Raw genomic sequence first — 21332 nt, forward strand, 5'->3', positions numbered from 1 at the left:
AGTCACAGAGAGCCACAGATCAGATTATCAGTGAGAGATCTTCCGTGAGATACGAGGAAAAAGGAACCGACGAAGTATCAATCAGAAGAGGAGTTGTTCGAGAGTTGGTTGGATATTGGTCTAGTCGTCTTCAGGTGTGGTCTACCGTGTTATCTCCACGTCGAGCAGACTTCAGAGAAGAAAAGGTCCTGTTACAGGTGTTGGGGAAATCCTGCCTTACAAGAAGATTAGTTTCTGCAATACGGAGTCAAGAGGACATCCACAATCCCTGATCTACATTTAGGAAGCCAGCGCTTCGAACAGCCAAATCGAGTAGCAAGTATTTCAATTGCCGCACTGTTCCCCCAGTTCATGCAGTGTAAGATTCTGTCTTTTTTATGTAAATAGGAGATACCATTCTGCATTTACCTTTGTTAGTAAGCTTGTAAATAAACCTTTGTTGTGTTAGTGTTTCTTTCTATATTCATATCCCCAGTTTCAACTGTTTGTGTTGATAAGTTATTTTTTATTTTATATCGAACCTGAAGCGGACCTCCCTCAGAGGCCGTAACATAGTCTCCGAGATATCTAAGAGTCCGTAACAACCTGTCCGGAAGGACCTGGGGTGGGAGCAGCAACACCACAAGCAGGAACTGGTACCAAGGCTGCAGCGTCCTGGACTGTGACAGGAGCGGAGAAACCAGGAGGCGGTGTAGCAACGGGCAAGGAAACCTCTGGCAGCGGAGCCTGCACAGTGGCTGTCGGGGTCACCGTGGCTACGTGCTGCGCATACACCAGGTGAGGCGGCGCAGCATATCCCGGCGTGGATACAGTCATGGTGGTAGGCCAGTGCGTGACTGGCATAGCCCCTCTAGCCAGATGACTAAGCAGGCCCTGAACCATCTGTGTCCCTTGCAGCCCCAGCGAGTACCAGGCCCTGCCGAGATCGTCGCCCGTGGTCAGCAAATCTGACGGAGGGAAAGTCGGGTAGATCAGTGGGTGGGGGGTGGGATAGTTCCCAGCCCGAGCAAACGGAGGACCCAGAGTACAACTGGATGTTGGGGTATCTTGCCCCCTCCTCTACGCTTGAATGATTGAGGGAGGAGAGGGAGCGAGAAACCTCCCCCGAAGAAGGAGCCATACGAGGGAGCAGAGCCAGAGGGAGAAAGGAGGAAGATAAATCAGAGACCAAGGGCGTAGCTGGGGAGTCCTCTGACGACTCCTTAGCCGGTTTCCACGGCTTCTTCCTCCCCCTGTAGCACTCTCACTGCGCCTCCGACCGAAAAATACACGTATCGGCGCGAGCGCATTCACGCCCTAGACACCGAGCACAAAAATCATGAGGATCTACCTCCACGGAAGAACGATAAGCCCCACACTTACTTTTGTACTTGCAACACATACAAGTAAAAGAAAGTGAGAAAGCCTTCACGCAGTGAAAAGAAAGCATACGACAGAAGCGGGCAGAGACACGAAGAGCAGCACGTCTATCCACGAGCGCGGCTGAAAGCAAAGTGGCTCCTCGCCTCGCAGTCGAGCATACGGCAAACTGCCAGACAAGTAGTTAACTACCGAACCCCTTGTTTCAAAGGCTTATGACCCGGTTCAGCTGCCGCTAAGTACCTTCCTATTGTAAAGGACCGATGGTTTGTATTTCTTATCGGAACAATGGTGTTTTATGCTCGTCTTTAGAAACTAAAATCAGAACTACCAACCAAAGCCAACTTCTCTGTTGAATCTAGGTGCATTCATGGTTGATTATGTTTAATGTTGTGGAGATTTTCCCTTTACATTCTATTGATACTTGCATGGTTTTATATAAAAATCTTTGCTAAAATATTGATAATACACTACTATTAAATATTTATGTCCACATTGCTCGAAATATACGTTGGTAATCCTGTGCTGAACGAAAATTTCAGATTGTTTAGTTTCTTTAGTTTGAAGTAATTACTATACTTTGAAATAATGACTATTACCATATTTTTTTTTTATGATTGTTATAAATAGATTTTATATTTGTGCATCATATGTTAGATTTATTTTGCTTGATAAAGCTTTCACTCTAAGAAAAAATTGAGGTTTTCTGCTATGTGATGTAGTTGCCAGTTAGTGAATTTTGAACGAAATACTCTGAACTTTGCCGCTTCACTTCTGAAACTTACTGTACAGTACATGTTCAAATGAACTGACTGAGGAGGAAGGGGGAGTTCTGTTGGAGTGGTTTAATTAAGCTTCAAAGTTAATTGGAAATCATCTACATCTATAAACTCATTTTTTGGCAGATGTTCGTACAATTTATTACATGAATAACTGTTGCTATATAAATGTGTTTACCCATCTGCACCCAATGTCACAAGTTAACTTTGCTTTTGCATATGCAGAGATGACTCGTGTGCAATGCAACATTTTGCACTAACCCTCCATATATTCAAAGTTCGAAACTCTTAACCTTTTTTGTGAAATATTACTTCTATCCTGCAAACCTTAAGAAAAACCTGAAAATCGCATTTGCCAATCAATGTGCACAAAAGGCCACTGAAAAAAAATACAATGGTAGACCTAGGACCATTTATTAAAAGTTCATTCACTTGAAATGGTACAATACAAGCATCCATGACTCAGCAATAATGGAGAATACATCTTAAATGATTAAAGTTTACAAGTTCTCTACAAGACACTAATAGTAAGTGATATTCTAATTAAACTGGTTTCTACACAAGGATACACTTTTGCCATCATTGCTACATTATAAACTGGGTCCTATCTTAGGAAGGGAAAAGTTCCAAATTTTATAAAAACTTAAAAAATTATGGAAATGACTAAATCCAAATGCTTGTAATGACAGGTACTTCTATAGCTCTCAATAAAATTGGCTCTAAATTGTGATTTTTTTTTTTTTTTTCACAAAATCCTATATTTTTAAATGCACAAACACAAAGTACAACTTTTCAAGGCAAATGCCAATGAACATGAACGTTACAATCGGTTTTGAATGTCATAAAAAAAAATTAAAACTTTCAGAGAAATTAAAATTACAGAACTTTGCTATGAAGGTACACAATTACCTAAGACTCTATATCTTGTTGCAATCTCCATGTCCTGTGAAAGAAAAAAATGCCAAGATAATGGAAACAACATTTCTTACGCTTTATCATGTTACCCAATAGAATATCATGCTCTATCAAACAACTTCTTTAAATTTTCAAGTAGATATAAACAAATCGTGTATTTAACAGGAATAGAAAAACTTTTAACAATTAAAAGTGAAATTTCTTACCTTATTGTACATAGTAACTGGTGCGGCCCCTGTAAGGAAATAAAATTGGAGGTTATTCTTAACTGACATATAAAATAGACACCAAGGATAAAAAGTAATTACTGAGAGAGAGAGAGAGAGAGAGAGAGAGAGAGAGAGAGAGAGAGAGAGAGAGAACCTGTCATTCAAAAAGACTAAAATTATTTCGGTCAATGGTAAAAATGAAAAAGTTTTTCTGAACAGAGCCCCAAATATTATATGGCACAGATCACACACTAACTGTAATATCAAGGGTATTGCAATAAGTTTACATTACAACCTCTAATCTCAAAAAGACCTACCTTAATAAAATATGTATAACTTAGATTATCACCGACATTTAACTGCGTTTCTCAAGTGTTAATAAGAAATTTAAAACTATTGTGGTATTTTATTCCAATTATCTTCAACAATGTATCAATACTCACCTAGCATTTCTCAAGACAGACCTTGCTGGAGCTGTAGTCACCACCTGGGCTTTCTTTCTGACTACCATAACTTTCATTGGTTGCCCATCCAACTGTCTATTGTTGAATAACTCAACTGACCTGGTTAAAATATTAATTACATATTACAAATCAATTCAGAGTCCCTTCCAATAATAAAATTTTCAAAAGATATCCACTAAGTTTAAAAGTATCATTGAGAATAATTTAATACAAGCCAAAATTTAGCTACTGAATAACTGTCCTTCAGAACATCTCTAGATTTGACTTGCCTGTATGCATCCTCTTGGTTGACAAAGAAAGCTTCTGCAACTCCTTGCCTGACCATTCTAACGTTGTACACAGATCCGACAGTACCAAGCAACTCTTCCATATCTTCTACACTAACACATGGGTGCAAATTAGACACCACAACCTTCAAGAAAATAAGTATGCAAATTATGACACCATAACCAGAAAGATAACTGTTAATATTAAGTGAGTAAACTGCGCTGCTTAAAATTCTCACCGGGCCTCCCTAAGTAGCTTAAGCCTTTGAAATTCCAGCAACTGAAAAGCCACATTGTTTTGACCAAACCTAATAGGTCAGCTTTATTAGTGCCCAAACTGAAAGCACTATTAAAGCAAGATTAATATTGTACTTTTTGCTGTCAGATACTTTATCATTACATAGTGAGACCCCTTCTCTCATGATATATGGAATTGCTGCAAATGAACCACAAGTCAATTTGTAGTAACATCATAGCTTGCAACATAAATTTTCCTTACAACAAAGTAGAAACTAGGCATTCTTGCATAAAAGTATTTTAACAACAGTAGTCTGAAAAATTTACTTTGCACACATTATGGCACCTGTAACAGCACCCTCATATTTAACTACCAAACAAAAGTAATGCAGACCTTGGTTCCAGATTCTGCCTGAACCACTGGTGCTTGAACTGTAGCAATTTTCTTGGGATAAACTTGGTATTCAACAGTGTCATCATAATACTCTCTGAAATGATAAAAACAATGGTAATTAACAGATTTGAACGATTAAAAGATCACGTCTAGATACAGGAGTGTCAAGTTTAAATGGTTTTATTTAACTGGATTAAATACATTAAAAATTGTTTTAAAACAAGTAAAAACACACCATCTACTGGAAAGCGAGGCTTAAGCAACATCCACCAATTTTACTCTTCAACAAAAGCAAAAATAAATTAAGTGAATTTGACTATCTTTTTTCTAAATCAATTCTTTCTTGTTCACATGACATATTAATCTAGGAATGCCCCCTATCAATTCCTAAATCCTAAAAAGAACGTGCAATCAGGACATCCCTAAGTTAAGAATAACACTTCTAAATACAGAACATTTATTCAAAGAAGCTGTGATTGTAAGAGATTAAAATATCTCCATACCAAATAAGGAACAGTATCCTGCTAGAATTACACTCATCACTGCTTATGTATACTAATGCTGAGGCTTAATAATATACAGCTTCCTACAAATCAAGATCCTGAATCACTGACAACAAAAGTATGTCAAGGGCCTATATTTCTAGTCTACACTAAAGTTTTTTTACTTTGTAACCAGTGCATATATTTTCCTGAAGGGCTTGTGTAAATATGAGGAGTAATAATTCATCCACAGCTAAGAGGAAAGACCCAGGGAAAGGCAGAACACACTAGAGTACAACTTTAGTATCAAGTGGTAATCCCTTCAGGTTGTGGGCTTATTGCAAAAAATTACAAATTTTCTAAGACAATTTGTATTTTTCATAGCTACAAACCTGAGGTCTTAACAATAAGATAATTTCAAGCACCTAGCTGGATCGGGTTAAAAAGCAGATGAAAGCAAGGAATCTTGTGATATCTGGCAACGCATGCATAGATCGGGTGAAGAGTGGTCAAACGCCGATCATCTACGCCAGTCTTTCCCAACTCAGGACGACTTAACAAAAAGAGGGGCGGCTAGAGGTGGGCAGTATAACGGTAAGACCTCAGGTTGGTAGCTATGAAAAATACAAATTGTCTTAGAAAATTTGTATTTGTTCATACGCGAACAAACCGTCGGTCTTAACAACAGGATACTCATAATTGGAGGGAGGTATAAGACATCCTAGACCAGCTGGGGGCCTTCCCGCCAGTCCAGCTCTCAAAAGAAATAGTTCTTGTGGAGAGGGACTGAAGCCCGTTGCGAAGCTAGATACACTAATATCTAACCACTTAGAACCTGAGTGACATACAATGATATATGGGATAACCATTGTGTAGGGAACCAAAGAGAAACTGACTGTCCAATAACAAACCAAGACACTAGGGTTTGTAGTACTCCTGACTCCTCCTTGCCCAGGAGCGGAGCCTATGCTACTAAATAGTGGGTAATATACTGTATATTGCACGACCACACTACCAGTATGACTACCTCACTCACCTGTATCTGACCAGTCCAGCAAATGACGTGTCAACTCCTTAAACAGCCCGAAGGAAGAAGGAAAGGTTCAAGAGAAAGGAGACCAGCCAACTCACTCATTCTCTCATCCATACAATCATCTTAGGTAAGATACAAAGGTGCCCCGATAAGGGAAACTATGAGTTATACAACCTGTTGGGCAGCCACCACAGGACCCAGGGAAAACATGTCCATAGATCTGTGGGCAACATCCTTAAGATAGGAGGTGAACATGGACTGGCATAACCAAGTACCAGCGCTAAGCACTATGTACAGCCAAGTTCTTTTTGAAAGCCAGAGAGGGACCAATACCCCTAACATCATGTGCTCTAGCCTGCACAGACATGGTGATGGAATCATTAAGAGTCAAGTATGCCTGTCTGATGGCTTCCCATATCCAAAAAGAGAGTATTCTTAGACACCTCTTTCTTTGTACGACCTGTACTAACAAAAAGTCTGCGGCAGCCTGGTCTAAGGTGCAGAGTCCTTTTAAGATAGCAACGCAGGGCCCAGATAGGGCAAAACAAAAGCTCTTGAGCAACACCACCCACACCACAAAGTCAGTCAGTGATGGAATGGAAAACAAAGCGAACCTGTCATCATGCACCGAAGGATTTTGGGTCTTGGCCACAAATTCCAGGACAAATTCAAAGGACACTGACTTCCAACCCCTAGTGTGCTTCACCTCATAACTCAAGACCATGGAGCTCTCCTACCATTTTGGAAGATGCCAAAGCCAAAAGGAAAACTCTTGAGCGTCAGGTTCCTGTCAGATGAGCGACGCAAGGGCTCATATGGACTCTTAGTTAAGCTCTTAAGCACCAAGGAAACATCCCACGTTGGAGGCTTGAGCTCTCAAGAACTCGACTGCTCAAACCCCTTAACTAGCAGGGAAAGTTCCCTGTAGCCTCTAATAGCAGAAACGCACAAACGTTTCTCGTCTCTGAGGAAGGTTAAAAAGTCTGCTATTCGCTGAATAGAGGTCGCAAGTGGAGAAAAACCCCGTTTACGACACCAATCACAGTAGATTGCCCATTTGCCTTGGTAAATTGTGGCAGTTGCCTTCCTAAGACTGCTGGACATGTGCCCAGCTGATTCCTGAGAAAAGCCTCCCTCTCGGAGGAGATAGTTGATAGCCTCTAACCGAGAAGAGACAGGGATTCTACTGACTGGTGGAACCTTTCTGCATGGGGCTGACACAGGAATCTCTGACAACGATGACAGCAGATCTGGAAACCATTCCGCCTGAGGCCACAGAGGGGCTACCAAAGTCACTCCAAGACCCTGTGAACTCATCAGCCTGTTCAGTACCTGACAGATCAAACAAAACAGAGGGAAGGCATACGCCTCCAGGTTGTCCCAGGGATGTTGGAATGCGTCTTCTGCCAATGCTAAGGGATCTGGAACCACTGAACAGAACACCTCCAGCTTCCTGTTGCAGCATGTCGCGAAAAGGTCCAGCATGGGTCTCCCCCAAATCTGGAAAACCTTGTCTGCCACCACTTGATGAAGGGACCACTCCGTGCCTAGGATCTGATTCTGGCGACGGAGTTTGTCTGCGACCATGTTCAGTTTCCCTGGGATATGCCTGGCTGAGAGCTCTACCGAATTGCTGAATACCCACTGGTGAAGCTTGATGGTCAAGGCATGAAGTTGCTGAGAAACCAGGCCTCCCTGTTTGTTCAAGTAGGCTACCACTGTGGTGTTGTCCAACATGAGAACGACAGTGACCCTCTACCATTCCCCGAAACTCCTTCAGACCCAGGAAAGCCGCTTTCAACTCCAAGATGTTGATATGCTGCTGCTTGTCCTCCAAACGCCAAATGCCTGAAGTGATAAGGCCGCCTAAGTGCATGCCCGAACCTGCAAGGGAGGCGTCCGAGAACAGAAGGAAGTCCAGAGGGAGAGAACGCAGAGGGACGCCCTTCAATAGTTTCTGGTCGTCCAACCACCAACGAAGGTCTTCTCTCACTTCCAAAGACAGTGGGACCATAAACAGGGGAATGTCCCCTGCCGGAGACCAGAATTCCCCCAGTCTCCATTGCAGAAACCAGAGATGAAGATACCCATGAGGGACCAGCTTCTCCAGGGAAGATAGCACTCCCAGAAGAAACTGCCAGTGATGAGCCGACTGATGCGACTTTGACAGGAAGTTGCGCGCCACAGCCAGCAACTTCCCCAATCTCTGATCCGACGGGAAAACTCTTGCCACTGTCGTATCGATGACCATGCCCAAGTAGAGAATCCTTTGAGTGGTTACGAGGTTCGACTTTTCTTGGTTGACTAATATGCCCAGGTCCAGACAGAACTGAAGACGACAATCCCTGTCTTGCAGCAGCTTCAGCTGCCAAGACCAACCAATCGTCGAGGTACCTCAGCAAACGGATCCCCTGAGCATGGGCCCAACTTGACATGAGAGAGAAGACCCTTGTGAACACTTGAGGGGCTGTCGTCAGCCTGAAGCACATGACTTTGAACTCTAAGATCTTGTCCGCCAGAGAGAAGCGAAGGAACTTCCTGGACGTGGGATGAACAGGGATTTGGAAGTCTGCGTCCCTAGAGTCTATCGAAAGCATGAAGTCGCCTTCCCTCACGGCTGACAACACCCAGCATGGGGTCTCCATCTTGAACAGTGTCTTCCTGATGAAGCAATTCAAGGTGGATAAGTCTATCACAGGCCTCCATCCTCCCGACGCCTTGGGCACAAAGATGATGCGACTGTAAAACCCCGGGGACGGACGCACTACTTCCTCTATCGCATCCTTGTCCAGCATTTTCTGCACTTCCTCCCGAAGAGCCAAGAACTTCAGAGAATCTGGGGGTTAAGTCTCCAGAAGATTAGCCCATAAATTGGCACCGAGGTGAGCCAAATAAGAAAACGCCTTGCCCCCGGACTGCAATAGACTGGCAAGCAAGGCGGCACTCACCAACCCTTCAGGAGACCTGTCATTCACCACAGACCAGAGGTCCAGCCAAGAAACAGTCTGCAACATGGAGGCCGCCGTATATTCCAAAGCCAAGGCATCTTGCGGAGACAAGGACGGAGCCACTGACCTCACCTGTTACAAAGTCAAACCCGATTTCAGGTGAATGACGTCCGGGTTAAGGTGGCGTGACAACAAAAACGCAGAGCTAGTAGCAAAGTACTTCCTATGTCTTGTGAGAGGTGGGGGTAGTAGTTTGGTAGAGCCTTTAGAGCAAAGTGAACCGTTCCGGTCAGAAACAGAGGCGTTAACTTTCTGCAAGAAAGACTGAACGTGCCCCGATAACGGCAGCTGAAGAGACTATTTGCGGTCCTGAGTAGCTCCCACCAAGGCTTCCAAGCAAGAAGGAGTGTAAGACGACTGAGATAGAGTCCTACTTACCAAATTGTTGAACCCACGAATGAGATCAACAACTTCCGAAAAGGAAGACAGAAACTGCTGCGTGTCCCCCGCCTCCTGCTCTGGCACCAGCGACCAACGACAAGAAGGAAGTGTAGGCTCTTCTAACGCATCTTCTTCACCAAAATTCACAGGAGGGGGAAACTCCAGCCTCGAGATTGACAGAGAATCCCTTGTAGTCGAAGTCTTGGAAGCACCAGTTAGAGAGGCAGGCAAACACTCTGGCTGCACCAACTCCGTGCTAACTACTTCGACCTCTTGACAGGTGCCTTCAGATCTTTACGGCAAAGAATAGGTCTTTGAGAAGAAGAAGCACTAACATCACGTGCACAGACAGGAGAGGTTGCAACACGCTCGTGATGTGCAAGGACGGAAGGGGGGGGATAGGGTGGTTGCACATTTGAGATTCGGCGGCGAAGCAACCCCTGCAGAACACAAACCACTAACACTGCCCGAAACCACAGCACTCTCTGAAAAAAAATCCGTGTTGTTCCTCCCTCGACAGCGAAGGAAGGGCAGTCCATAGCCTTCCAACGCTTGATACACCAACTAGGCGTAGAGGGGGAAGAGGGAGAGGAAGACAGCACTAGCTTCTTATGCGCACTCTTCTCGGAAGACGGGGATGAAGCAACGCGTTTCCTACCAGTCCTCCCAACCGATAAGGCAGCCAACTTCACATCCAATACCGTCAAGCCTCTGAAGCACTGCCTGGTATGACCTCAGACTGATGTGCCAGAGAAGGCTCCGAAGACCAGGAAGGGAGATGTTGCGAACTGGGCGGCAGTGATGACATCACGGCTAAGCGAGGTAGATCGGAGGAGGCGACTGGGAAATACATCATCGATGAGTGTGACGTCACTGCTTCCCCTTTGTGCAAGGGGGAAAGAGAAGCCACTGGCGGAGGAATACACAAAGATGGACCCCGTGACATCATCAATGGGGCTGACGCCGCAGCGTCACTCTGATACAAAGCGGCAGCAGACACTGGCGGAGAAATACAAGATGGCCGACTGTTCTTACCCATGGAGACAAGGCCGGGAGGACCCCAGGGGGGATGGCCTGGCTGGACCGGGAAGGGGGGTGGGGGTTGTGAGCCTCCACAAAATGCGCTAGCAAGCCCCCTAAGGACGGTGTACCCCCTAGCACAAGCGTCTTCCAAATCGCCACCATTTTAGACGCCTCCGACTCTGGAAGAGAAGAGAATGATGAAAAAATCTCACCCTTCTCAGAAACCAAAAAAGCTCCCATACTTCCATCGACAAATCAATGTAAGAAAAGGAAGGAGATGCAGGGACAACGCTACTATGGGGGTTGACTACTGCGATAGACAAAACATTGGGGATAGGAGCAAAGCCCTCCCAAGTAGGAAGAGTGGAGACTCTCCAATGTTCCCTCTTACCATAAAACTTCCTCCACTGCTCCTTAGGCCATGCCTGGCATTCCGTACAAGGATTCGTAATCGTACAAAAATTTGAACGACACCTACTGCATGTGATGTGAGGGTCTGTCTCTGTCGAAGCCAAAAAACGAGAACAGGGAAATCCGGAGTCACAAGACTCCTTGCTTTCATCTGCTTATTACCGCATCCAGCTAGGCGCTAGAAATTATCCTATTGTTAAGATTGAGGGTTTGTTCGCGTATGAACAATTGTAGATTATCACATGAACCCTTTAAAACCTGAAACTGTATTTAGCTAATTTGCATTTTTCCTAAATATATAACCCTTTAGTCTTTTTCATGAAATACCTCAACAAAAATCTAGTTCAGTTTTTAAAGCTTGGTAACCAAGTGGTTATCTAATGGCTAATGAGCAAATAAGGAAGGGAGTGAGGGGGGAGGGGGAATACCTTTCCACCTCTTATGCTGGTGCCTGTTTGGTAATGGAGGAAAGTAGAGTTGGTTAGATGTGGGCAGCCAATGGATGAAAATAATTCTGCATTTATATTATACACAATAATGTTCAGCCACTGTACTAATCGTTTGCATAAGAAGAATTATCTGGACTAGGCAATCCAATCACAACAATTCTGGGTACAATTGAAAAACAAGCCACAATGTCAATGCCTGAACATTCAAAATATTCTGCTAAAACATAAGCACCAGCAGTGTGAAGTGCAATTAAGTATGCGGTGGAAGTGTCTGAAGAAGTGGTACTTTTTACTGACTGGGAGGCATTTGCTGCTTTGCCACTAGTTATCCACCTTATTAACAAGCTTCAAGGATAACTGGGCCAGCTTTTGCTGAAGATATTCCATACAAAAGATGCATTGCATTTTTGTAGGATAATCTACAATTCTTGAGAAACCACTTATTCCTACAACATAGAAAAGCTAAACAAACCGTTTTCTTCCCTGCATTGCTGACCCTTGCCACTTATCTGCATACTGTTGACCACCAACCTGAAATGTAAGGGCTTTAGTTCTTGACAAGTATGTTTGGTCCTTTTAAAACAATACTTCAGTTATTCTAAATTAAGATTTTCTTTGACTCCAACATGCATTTTTGCTACTTAAACATGAAGTTACAACTATATGGTAACTTTTCTGATTTATTTGCTTAGAATGGAGACATTCCAATGGTCAAATAAACCTCACCCTGTAATCAGAGTTAGCAGCTGTGATTCGAAGTCTCGAGGGCCTAACTTCAGGTTCATACTCTCTGGCATAGACAACTTGTTCTGCTGGGCGAGTCCTGATAATTGTTTCAGGACCCACAGTTAACATGGTATCCATTGGTGACGGTACTCCCATACCTCCTGCAAAGGACTGTCCACGTGGAGCAAGCTGTACTTCTGGCCTGTAACTTTAGAACCAATTTATCATCAATACTAGTTTCAATCCAATGACTTCTAAAGCTCATGCAATCCTAAAACAAGAAATTTTTGGGAAGCCATAGGTTAACTAACAAATATATACTATATATGTACATACAAATTATATACACAATATACATATATATAGTGGTACCTTGGCTCACAAACAGTGCTGTTCACTAACAAATCGGGTTATGAACACGTTGTTAATAAAATTTTTGTTCTGGTTCGTGAACTGTGCTACAAAAGCACCCCCCCCCCCCCCCCCCCCCCCCAAACCCCCCCCCCCCCCCCCCCCCCCCCCCCCCCACACCCCCCCCCCCCCCCCCAGAAATGGTTCATTGGAAGCAGCGAACACTTTTTGTAATGTTTTTTTCTGTTAATCGGTTTTTAATGTTAATTATTTACTCTTTTACTGAAGAAATAGTATATTGAAAAAGGAATACCATATTACTTGTGTAAATGCATACAGCTAGAAACAGCTGATTTGCTATGAACAACTGACTTCGATAACAGCAGCAGTTTGGTTGCATTTCAACCATCTCACAATAGTATAAAATTACTATAGTTATGTTACAAATGATGTTAAGTAGTATAGGACTAATATATTTTTACATTACTATATACTTATTCGCTAATGGAGAAAGATTGGCAAGGGGACATACTGTTAAATTTAATCTGCAAGCTGTAGCTGAACTGAAAAAAGAATGTTCTTTTTCTAAATTAAGTTTCTAGACTACTGCACAGTTTATGTAAATGTCATATTTTGTTCATGTAAACAACCTGCAGAGAAGTTCCTTCAAAATTTATAAACATTGGCTAAACGTTAAGTATACCCTGACACAGTAGCTCTGGCCAGATTCAGACAGTAAAAAATGAAACTTACTTGACAACCTCATATGTATTGTATGGGCGCATATTGTTATTCTTGATGGTGATAACACCAGGATTATTTGCAAGAGCCTGCATACGTCCACCAGGTCTATTTCCTTTGGTTACGACAGCAGCTCTCCTTACTACACCAGGTCTTCCCCCCTTCCTTTTAGCACCTGCCACGGTGCGGATAACAGCTGCACCTTTCATGCGGGTTTGTCCTACATTCACTAAAATAAAATCATTCTTTGTTAAAAAAAAAAAAAAAAAAAAAAAAGGAAAGATGCATTGATAGGGAAAGAAAAGATCTAATTACAGCATTAATAGTTGGTTGGTTTTATAAATTTTAGGTGTAACACCAAGCACTGGGGCAGCAAAGGCCATTCAGCGCTTAATACAGCATTAATAGGGAAAGAAAAGATCTAACTACAACTGAAAATAACTACACATCTTTAACTGCAGTGAAATGTAACTATATGAGGGATTCCATCCTCTCAATATGGTCTTCAAAGTATTCTTTCAACCGACTAAAGAATTAAATATTAACCCACTGATTAATTAGAAGAAAACCACCAGGAAAATCATATAAATAACCAGAAAAAAAATTAATTTGCTCCTGCAAAGCTATTTAGATGCTCTGATAGCCAATCACAGAAAATATGCCTACTTCCTGCAATAACCCACCTAATTCCAGATCCTTCCAAGAAAACAAATTGAGAACTCGTCCTCTCTGCTCTCTATAATGTTATACAACAAGACTGCAAACACTAAAATAAGAGCCATTTTCTCTACCACCAACATTGTACGTCCACTATTTACTTTGACATTTGAATGTTTTTTTTTTTTAAACCTGCCAAATAGGTTGATTTAAGACAAAATTAGTCTATCAGTCCCTGATTCAACAATAATAAATACTAATTTACAACACCTGAAGAACTTTTAAGAGTACCAGCAATAGCTATTGTTATCAATTGAGAGGTCCATTTAATACCTTACCAAAGTGGCCTATACAATTTGAATAACTTTGGAGAAAGCAAGATTGGATCCATAAAATGACAAATTTTTCAATCAATTTGTATTTTTCATTGCTAAAAAACTTGAAGTGTTAACAACAGGCTATCTTTCTAAGCGCTAGCTGGTAACAGGTTAAAAACAATCAAAGATTTAAGCAAGGAATCTGTGCAATCTGGCAACTCTGTAAGTGGTGATAGCTGGTCAGAGACTGCGCACCCACTCTGATGCGCCCAGTCTTTCCCCCAACCCAGGACCTATATTAAGAAGAGGGGCGGCTAGAGGTGGGCAGTAAAACAAAGACCTCAGGTCTGTTAGCTAGAAAAATACAAATAGATAAAAAAATTTGTCATTTGTTCATATGCGGAACAAATCTTTGGTCTTGACAATAGGATAGAATTAAACTTGGAGGGAGGTACAAGTATCCTAAACTGACTGGGAGTTAACCCACCCGACTACCCTTCCTATAAGAAGGAGTTCTAAAGGTGGTCTAACACCCTTGAGAAGATAAAACTGATTTCTAACTCCTCGGCCATATGGGTTGAAATACAATAAGTGAGCAGATTCATTGCATCCAGGGACTCGAAAGAAAATTGAGATTCTTTATGTAACAAACCATATTAACCACAAGGGTTAGTTATCACTCCTCACTACCCCTTGCTAGAGAGGAGTATTTTGCTACTGAATAGAGGGTTTGATATTTGAAAACAAGGCAAATCAACTTTCAGTATGGCTACCTTACTCACCTGTATCAAACCAGTCCAGCATATTGTGTCTTATTCCTCAACACCCCCATAGGAAGGAACCAGGAGAAAAGACCAGCCAACTCACTCATTCCCTCTTCTACCCAATCATTGTAGGTAAGCTACAAACTGCCCGGTGAGGGGCACTGGGTGAATTACACGAATTATTGGGCAGCCACCACAGGACCCAAGGAAAACGTGTCCAAAGACCTGTAGGCAAAGTCTTATAGGTAAAAGTGAATGTGGATTGATGCAACCAGGAGCCAGGATGCAAAATTCTATGAACAGTAAGTTTTTCTTAAATGCCAGAGAAGAACTTATACCTCTGACTTCATGTGCTCTAGCCTCCGCAGACTCCGTGACAGAACCATCAAGAGAGGAGTAAGCCTGCTTAATCGCCTCACGTATCCAGAATGAAATAGTGTTCTTGGAAACTTCTTCTCTGGACTGACCAGTGCTACCTAAAAGTCTACAACATCTAGGTCTTAGATGAAGAGTCCAATCAAGATAGCATCATAGGGCTCTGACAGGACCAAGCAAGAACTCCTGTGGGTCGTCGTCTAGTATTGGCCTCCCCCAAACCTGAAAAAGCCTGTCTACCACGACCTGATGCAGAGACCACTCTGTGACCAAATTTGATTCTGACGACTATCTGTTGCCTATCACATTCCTCTTGCCAGGAATGTACCTGGCAGAGAGTTCCACACAGTTGTCGATCGCCCACTGGTGTACCTTGACTGTCAACGAATGGAAGTGACAAGACACCAGACCTTGATCACATAGGCGCCCAATGTGGTGTTGTCGGACAGCAGAACAACCGAATGATCTTCTACTCTCCCAAAACTCCCTCAGCCCCAGGAAATCTGCCTTCAACTCCAAAACTATGTGTAGTAGCTTGTCTTCTGCACTCCAAACGCCTCTCACAAGGATGTCTCCCACATGAACTCCCCAACCAGAGACAGAGGCATCTGAAAACAGAGTCTGGAGAGGGAGAATGCAGATTCCCACCCAGAGATACTGGTGGTCCAACCAACAACGAAGGTCTTGTTTCACCTCCTCGGACAGAGGGACTCTGTAAAGGGGAATCTCCCGCAGGGGACCAGAAGTCTTTCAGTCTCCATTGCAGAGACTGAAGACGAAGACAAGAATAAGGGACCAGCTTCCCCAGAGAAGACAAAACCCCCAGAAGGACCTGCCACTGGTGAGACGGCGGTTCGGGTTGTGACAGGAACTAGTGTGCCAATAACCGCAACAACTACTCTAACCTCTGGTCCGACGTAAAAACCCTCAACGCTGCTGTATCTATAAACATACCTAGGTAAAGAGCTTTCTGGCTGGGAACCAGATTAGACTTCTCTAGGTTTACCATTATGCCTAGCTCCTGTTAAAACTGAAGACGACGATCTGTGTCCTGAAGCAGTTTCTGCCTGGAGCTTGCCGATACCAGCCAGTCATCGAGGTACCTTAACAAGCAAATCCCTTGAGCACGAGCCCATGTTGAGACTAGGGCAAAGACCCTTGTGAACACCTGAGGAGATGTAATCAACCCAAAGCACAGGACCTAGAACTGATAGATATGCTCTCCCAAAGTGAAGCAAAGAAACTTTCTGGACGAACGGTGAATAGGGATCTGGAAGTAAGCATCCATTTAGTCTATTGACAGCAAGAAGTCATTGTTCCTTACCGCTTCCAACACTGTCCGAAGCCTCTCCATCTTGAACCTTGTCTTCCTGACAAAATGATTCAAGGTGGAAAGGTAGATTACTGGTCTCGTCACTTGTCACTTTGAGTACCAGGAAATCCCAGCTGTAAAACCCCAGGGAAGGACGATTTACTACTTCTATCGCACTCTTGTTCAGCATTTTTGACACTTCTTCCTGAAGAGCTACAAACTTCAGGAAGTCGTGGGCGTAAGTCCGACTAAGAAGGGGTCTGTCTGAGAAGGGGGTGAGAAGTTGAATGGTAATAGATATCCCACCCACAGAACGTCTCTACCCATTTCTCCATTCCATACCTTTGCCACTTGGCCCACCAGGCATCCCCCTATCAACAGCAATGGAGAGAGGGGTACCCACTATAAAACGACCCCCGCTGACCCTTCCCCTCCCAAGCCGGTCGATCGTATCTTCTAATTTAATTTATTTTTTTTTTATTAAAGAGAAACTGCGAACCAAAGAGATCCCCATTCCTGCGTCTCTCCTGGCAAGGTGGTTGGTCCACTAGGTGGCGCTAATGTGTGCCAGTCATGAAATAGCCTTAGCAACGAACTGTAAGTCTAGCGAGTAAGGAAAAACTCTCTATACCTCCCTCAGTCCTACCTATCGCGGTGGACCTCAAGTCCAGCCAGGAGACATTCTGGAAGATGAAAGCTGCAGAGGTCTCCATAGCCAAGGACTCTTGTGATGAAAAGGAAGGATCTTCAGACCTAACCTGTTCCAGAGTCCGACCAGGCTTAAGACGGATCACGTCCAGGTTAAGGTGATGAGGCATCATATGAACTGCATTAGTGGAGTAGTACTTTTTATGCCACACAAGAGGAGGAGGAAGAAATTTGGATGATCTACTAGAACACAGAGCATCATCTTGGTCAGACACCAAAGCGTTCACACGTTGCATGACCGACCAAGCGAGACCCGAGAAGGGGGGGGGGGGGGGGGAAATAAATAAATAATAATCCTCGAGTCCTGTCTAGCACCCAGTAAGGCCTCTATACCTGTTGGGGTGATAAAAGACAGATTGTGCCCAACACTCAAGATTGTTGAACTCACGAACAAGATCAGCAACCTCTGCAAAGAAAGACAAATTTCTTGATTGTCTCCCTCCTCCTGCTCCGGCACAGGAGAAATAATGCAAAGAAGGCTTGGCAGTATCCTCCTCCTCCTGTAACAATACTGGTGACACTACCCTAGAAAGCCTAGAATTGTGGTCATTATTGGTTGGAGTGTAAGCTCTAAAACTACAAGATTCAGAGACCAAAGGTTCTTGAACATCATCACGCAACAACACTTGTACACAGTCCCGGCTAGAACCGTGTACAGGATCGTAAAGAACCATGTTCACGATCACCTAAAGGATCACACGTACGTCAGGCGAAACACATACGCGTAAGGAATTACATACCCGAGCGAAAAAGAGTCTAGTACAAGTCCTTGAGATGCCAACTGCGCACGGACCCGAGAAAAGGAACGCCGCCGAAGAGAGCTACCTCAAGGAGATTGACTCCTAAGGTTAAGGTCTCTTCCAGGAGAATGAGAAATACATCAGCAGGCCAGAGGTACCTCACGTTCCTGACTGTCAGCCTCAGTCTTGTCGAGCCAAGAATTCCTAGACAAAGCTTGAGCCACCTTCATATCTGAAACCTTTGAGCTTCTAATCAGCGCCTTATCGTCCTTATGCCGACTAACAGGTACAGGAACAGATGAAGAGGGGTCACCTCCGATATCATTAGCCCATACATGCAGGGATGATTCACGTCTGCGTATTGAAGATGTAGAAACACTCTTATTGCTCTCAACACTCACACTGTCGTGAACACGTACGTGAGAGGAGAGACAGCCGTGAAGAGAAGTTGATGTTGCATTACTCGCATGTACAGGAGATGCATGGCCATGTATCGAAGACGACAATGCTTTCCTTCCACTAGTTTCACTGCCAACCTCACAAACGCAAACATGCACGGAAGAAACACTACCTTGTGGGGCAGATGGCAAAGCACTCTTCTCATTTGCACGAGCACAGACATGCATGGGAGAGAGACAGTCATGTGGGACAGGAGGCGATGCACTCCTTCACTCACAGATGACGAAACCAGTCCTTGATCCTCCAACCTCTGACACGATGACAAGGCGGTGATGGGGAAGCAGCAAGGAGTGAAACTCCTCTCTCTACGTCGTCTTTTACCAGCAGGAGTCGGGGAAGAGACCCTCTGTTTACGACTCTTCATAGATACAGCAGAAATCATCTCTCGCAAAAGTCCCACCTCTTGAAAACTGCTTGAAGAAATGCCTCGGATGGCTGAGCGCGAGATGATGATGATTATGTCATACTGGGAAGAGATGACATCATAACTGGAGGATGAACGGCCATTGCATCTGACGTCATAGGTTGAGAGGATGCTGGGAAGTGACGTCACGACATTTTTAAGACCAGCACTGGCCAATGGCCTCATTGGCAGAGCGATAAGACGCAACCCAGTGAGTGTCAACGATGACAAAGGGGCTCTGCAAAGGTGGCAGCATGCAAGAACCAACATATAGGAGTCCTGTGGGAGATGGGACTGCAACAGGGGACGGTGGGTGGGTCCACGCCTCCAAGAAATGCAACAACATCCCATCCAAGGAAGGTGAACCCCATAACCCAAGCAATGCCCAAAGAGCTGCTATCTTGGATGGCTTCGTATCTGAAATCAAGATGTTAGATGGTGTACCCTCCTCCCTCTCGGGTAGAGAATTAGAACCTGAGGGAGAGGGGGCCACATTGAACGTATCATCTTGTGGTACTCCCTAGACGGGGCACTCCTTCCTATGCAGCACTCACTCTCTCCCCTTTACTATCTCCACTAATATCGCCAATATTATGATCTGAACTCTTATTAGAGCAAATTTTTTTCTTCTGTATGTTAGCGAGATGTTTTGCATGTCTTTTCCTCTTTGGCATGATGAAATTCTTGCCAAAACAAAGAAAAACAGACATAAAAGCAAGTGGAAGTCAGAGGTGAAACTCACGTGTACTCTCCCGTGTTTCTGCTCGCACTGAAGGCCATGTAAGTATACCTTCTCATCTTGCTCACAATTTGTTTGATAATTATCAAAATTTACAATAACAGATCGAATACGCATTCTCCATTGCCATACGAAACTACATTAATTTATCACGTCTGTTTTTCATTCTATACCACCATATATGAGAGTACTGGCCAGCCCCCTTAGAGTCATTAGTAACTTTTTTGTTAAACTACATGCAAAAACAAAGGTTATGTATTTGTCTGGAAAGAATGTATTTGCAGGTGGCTACACAAAAATCACTTAAAATTTATTGATAACAGCTTTCACTGATAGCCACTGGGAAAAATTAAATAAATAAATAAAAAAATAAATGGGTAATTTTTTTTACCGAATAGTAAAAATTACCCATATACTCCATAGGTCTGCATATATCATCCAGTTCATGGGAAAAAAAAATAATAAAATAAAACAAAGTATCTTGAAAACTTATGGGTTGTTAATGTTCTTTAAAGATGAGTTCATCTTTCACCATGCAAAATTAAAAGAGCAATTTAAAATACTAAATTGCCTTTTTTGCAATGTGAAAAGCAGTTCATCTTTCATACACTCTGACATACTTCCAATCACTCTAGTAAAAGACTAATACAGTATCACATTACCCCATTGATCACGAATGAACTTAAAATCAGGGTATGCACTCTACCTCAAAAGGACAAAGAGAAAAGTTAGTTTGAAACCCTAACAATCCAACAAAAATTTAAAAAGCCCCTTGGAAAACTTGACTTTTTCGTAAATAAAGTGAAATTCCTTTCCCAAACCAGAGAAAACTTCAAACTCTAATGTGAAAACCATACTCTGGGCTCTCCTGGATGACCATTTTTATTTTTATTTTTTTTTTGGTTGTGAAAAAGTAATTATTCACCAACAATACATGCAAAGTTAGGATGAAATCCCAAAAGCTTTCATGTTTGATTCGGCTTTCCAGTAGCAAGCAAATGGAAGTATTACTTCGTCTAAACCATTTCTTTTTTTCCATCAAATGGGAAAATCCTGTCCTCATAATTTCACATGCTGTTGGTCTAAACCATTTCTTTTTTCCATCAAATTGGAAAATCCTTTCCTCAATCTTACATGCGGTCGGATTGTTACGACCAAACCAACATGTTTTTTTTTCTCTTTTGTCTTTACTGGTTACATTGCAGTATATCTACTCAACATAAACAGGTACTGTAATTTCATTGTACCCTGAAATTCTGCTCAATTTGCCTTTACAAGTCCCTTACCTAATAATACTGTACTAAGTAGAGATTCTACTCGTTTATTACTGGCATACATGGAACAATTCAGGTCGATAATGCTTTGACAGAGGACACACTCATGTTGTCATGCCTGATTTGGCACTTTTTAAAAGCTGCTAGGGGCTACCATCCACTTCATGAAGTGAGGAAAAAAAAGAAGGAAAAAAAGAAGCCATTAACAGTCGATGCAAATAATTATCTCCATTTTGCTTATGTATGAAAATACAGCCACCTTAAGTTATCATAAGTAATATAACTAGGGTAACTGGAAATTATGCCGATATATTAAATCTTCCGACATAATACCAAAATTTCTGCCAAGGTAGTCA

The 21332-nt window shown here is 42.9% G+C and overlaps 1 protein-coding gene across 3 annotated transcripts in view; it reads right to left on the minus strand.

Annotated features, from left to right (window-relative positions):
- Positions 1 to 2536: 2536 nt before the first annotated feature.
- LOC135223755 (polymerase delta-interacting protein 3-like) overlaps positions 2537 to 21332 on the minus strand; it is a 109405-nt gene continuing 90609 nt past the window's right edge. Inside the window, exons 5-12 of one of the 3 annotated variants that reach the window (XM_064262511.1) lie at positions 13241 to 13457; positions 12137 to 12344; positions 11883 to 11926; positions 4624 to 4717; positions 3996 to 4138; positions 3706 to 3825; positions 3260 to 3288; positions 2537 to 3081 (exon numbers count right to left, since the gene is read on the minus strand). In XM_064262511.1, coding sequence (XP_064118581.1) covers positions 3261 to 3288; positions 3706 to 3825; positions 3996 to 4138; positions 4624 to 4717; positions 11883 to 11926; positions 12137 to 12344; positions 13241 to 13457 — 854 coding nt within the window. In that variant the 3' untranslated portion in view covers positions 2537 to 3081; position 3260. Of the gene's footprint in view, positions 3082 to 3259; positions 3289 to 3705; positions 3826 to 3995; positions 4139 to 4623; positions 4718 to 11882; positions 11942 to 12136; positions 12345 to 13240; positions 13458 to 21332 lie in introns of all 3 variants that reach the window. The other 2 variants (XM_064262510.1, XM_064262512.1) reach the window with 2 other exon arrangements.

Source organism: Macrobrachium nipponense, chromosome 10 (assembly GCF_015104395.2).
Source record: "Macrobrachium nipponense isolate FS-2020 chromosome 10, ASM1510439v2, whole genome shotgun sequence".
NCBI classification, from domain to species: Eukaryota; Metazoa; Arthropoda; class Malacostraca; order Decapoda; family Palaemonidae; genus Macrobrachium; species Macrobrachium nipponense.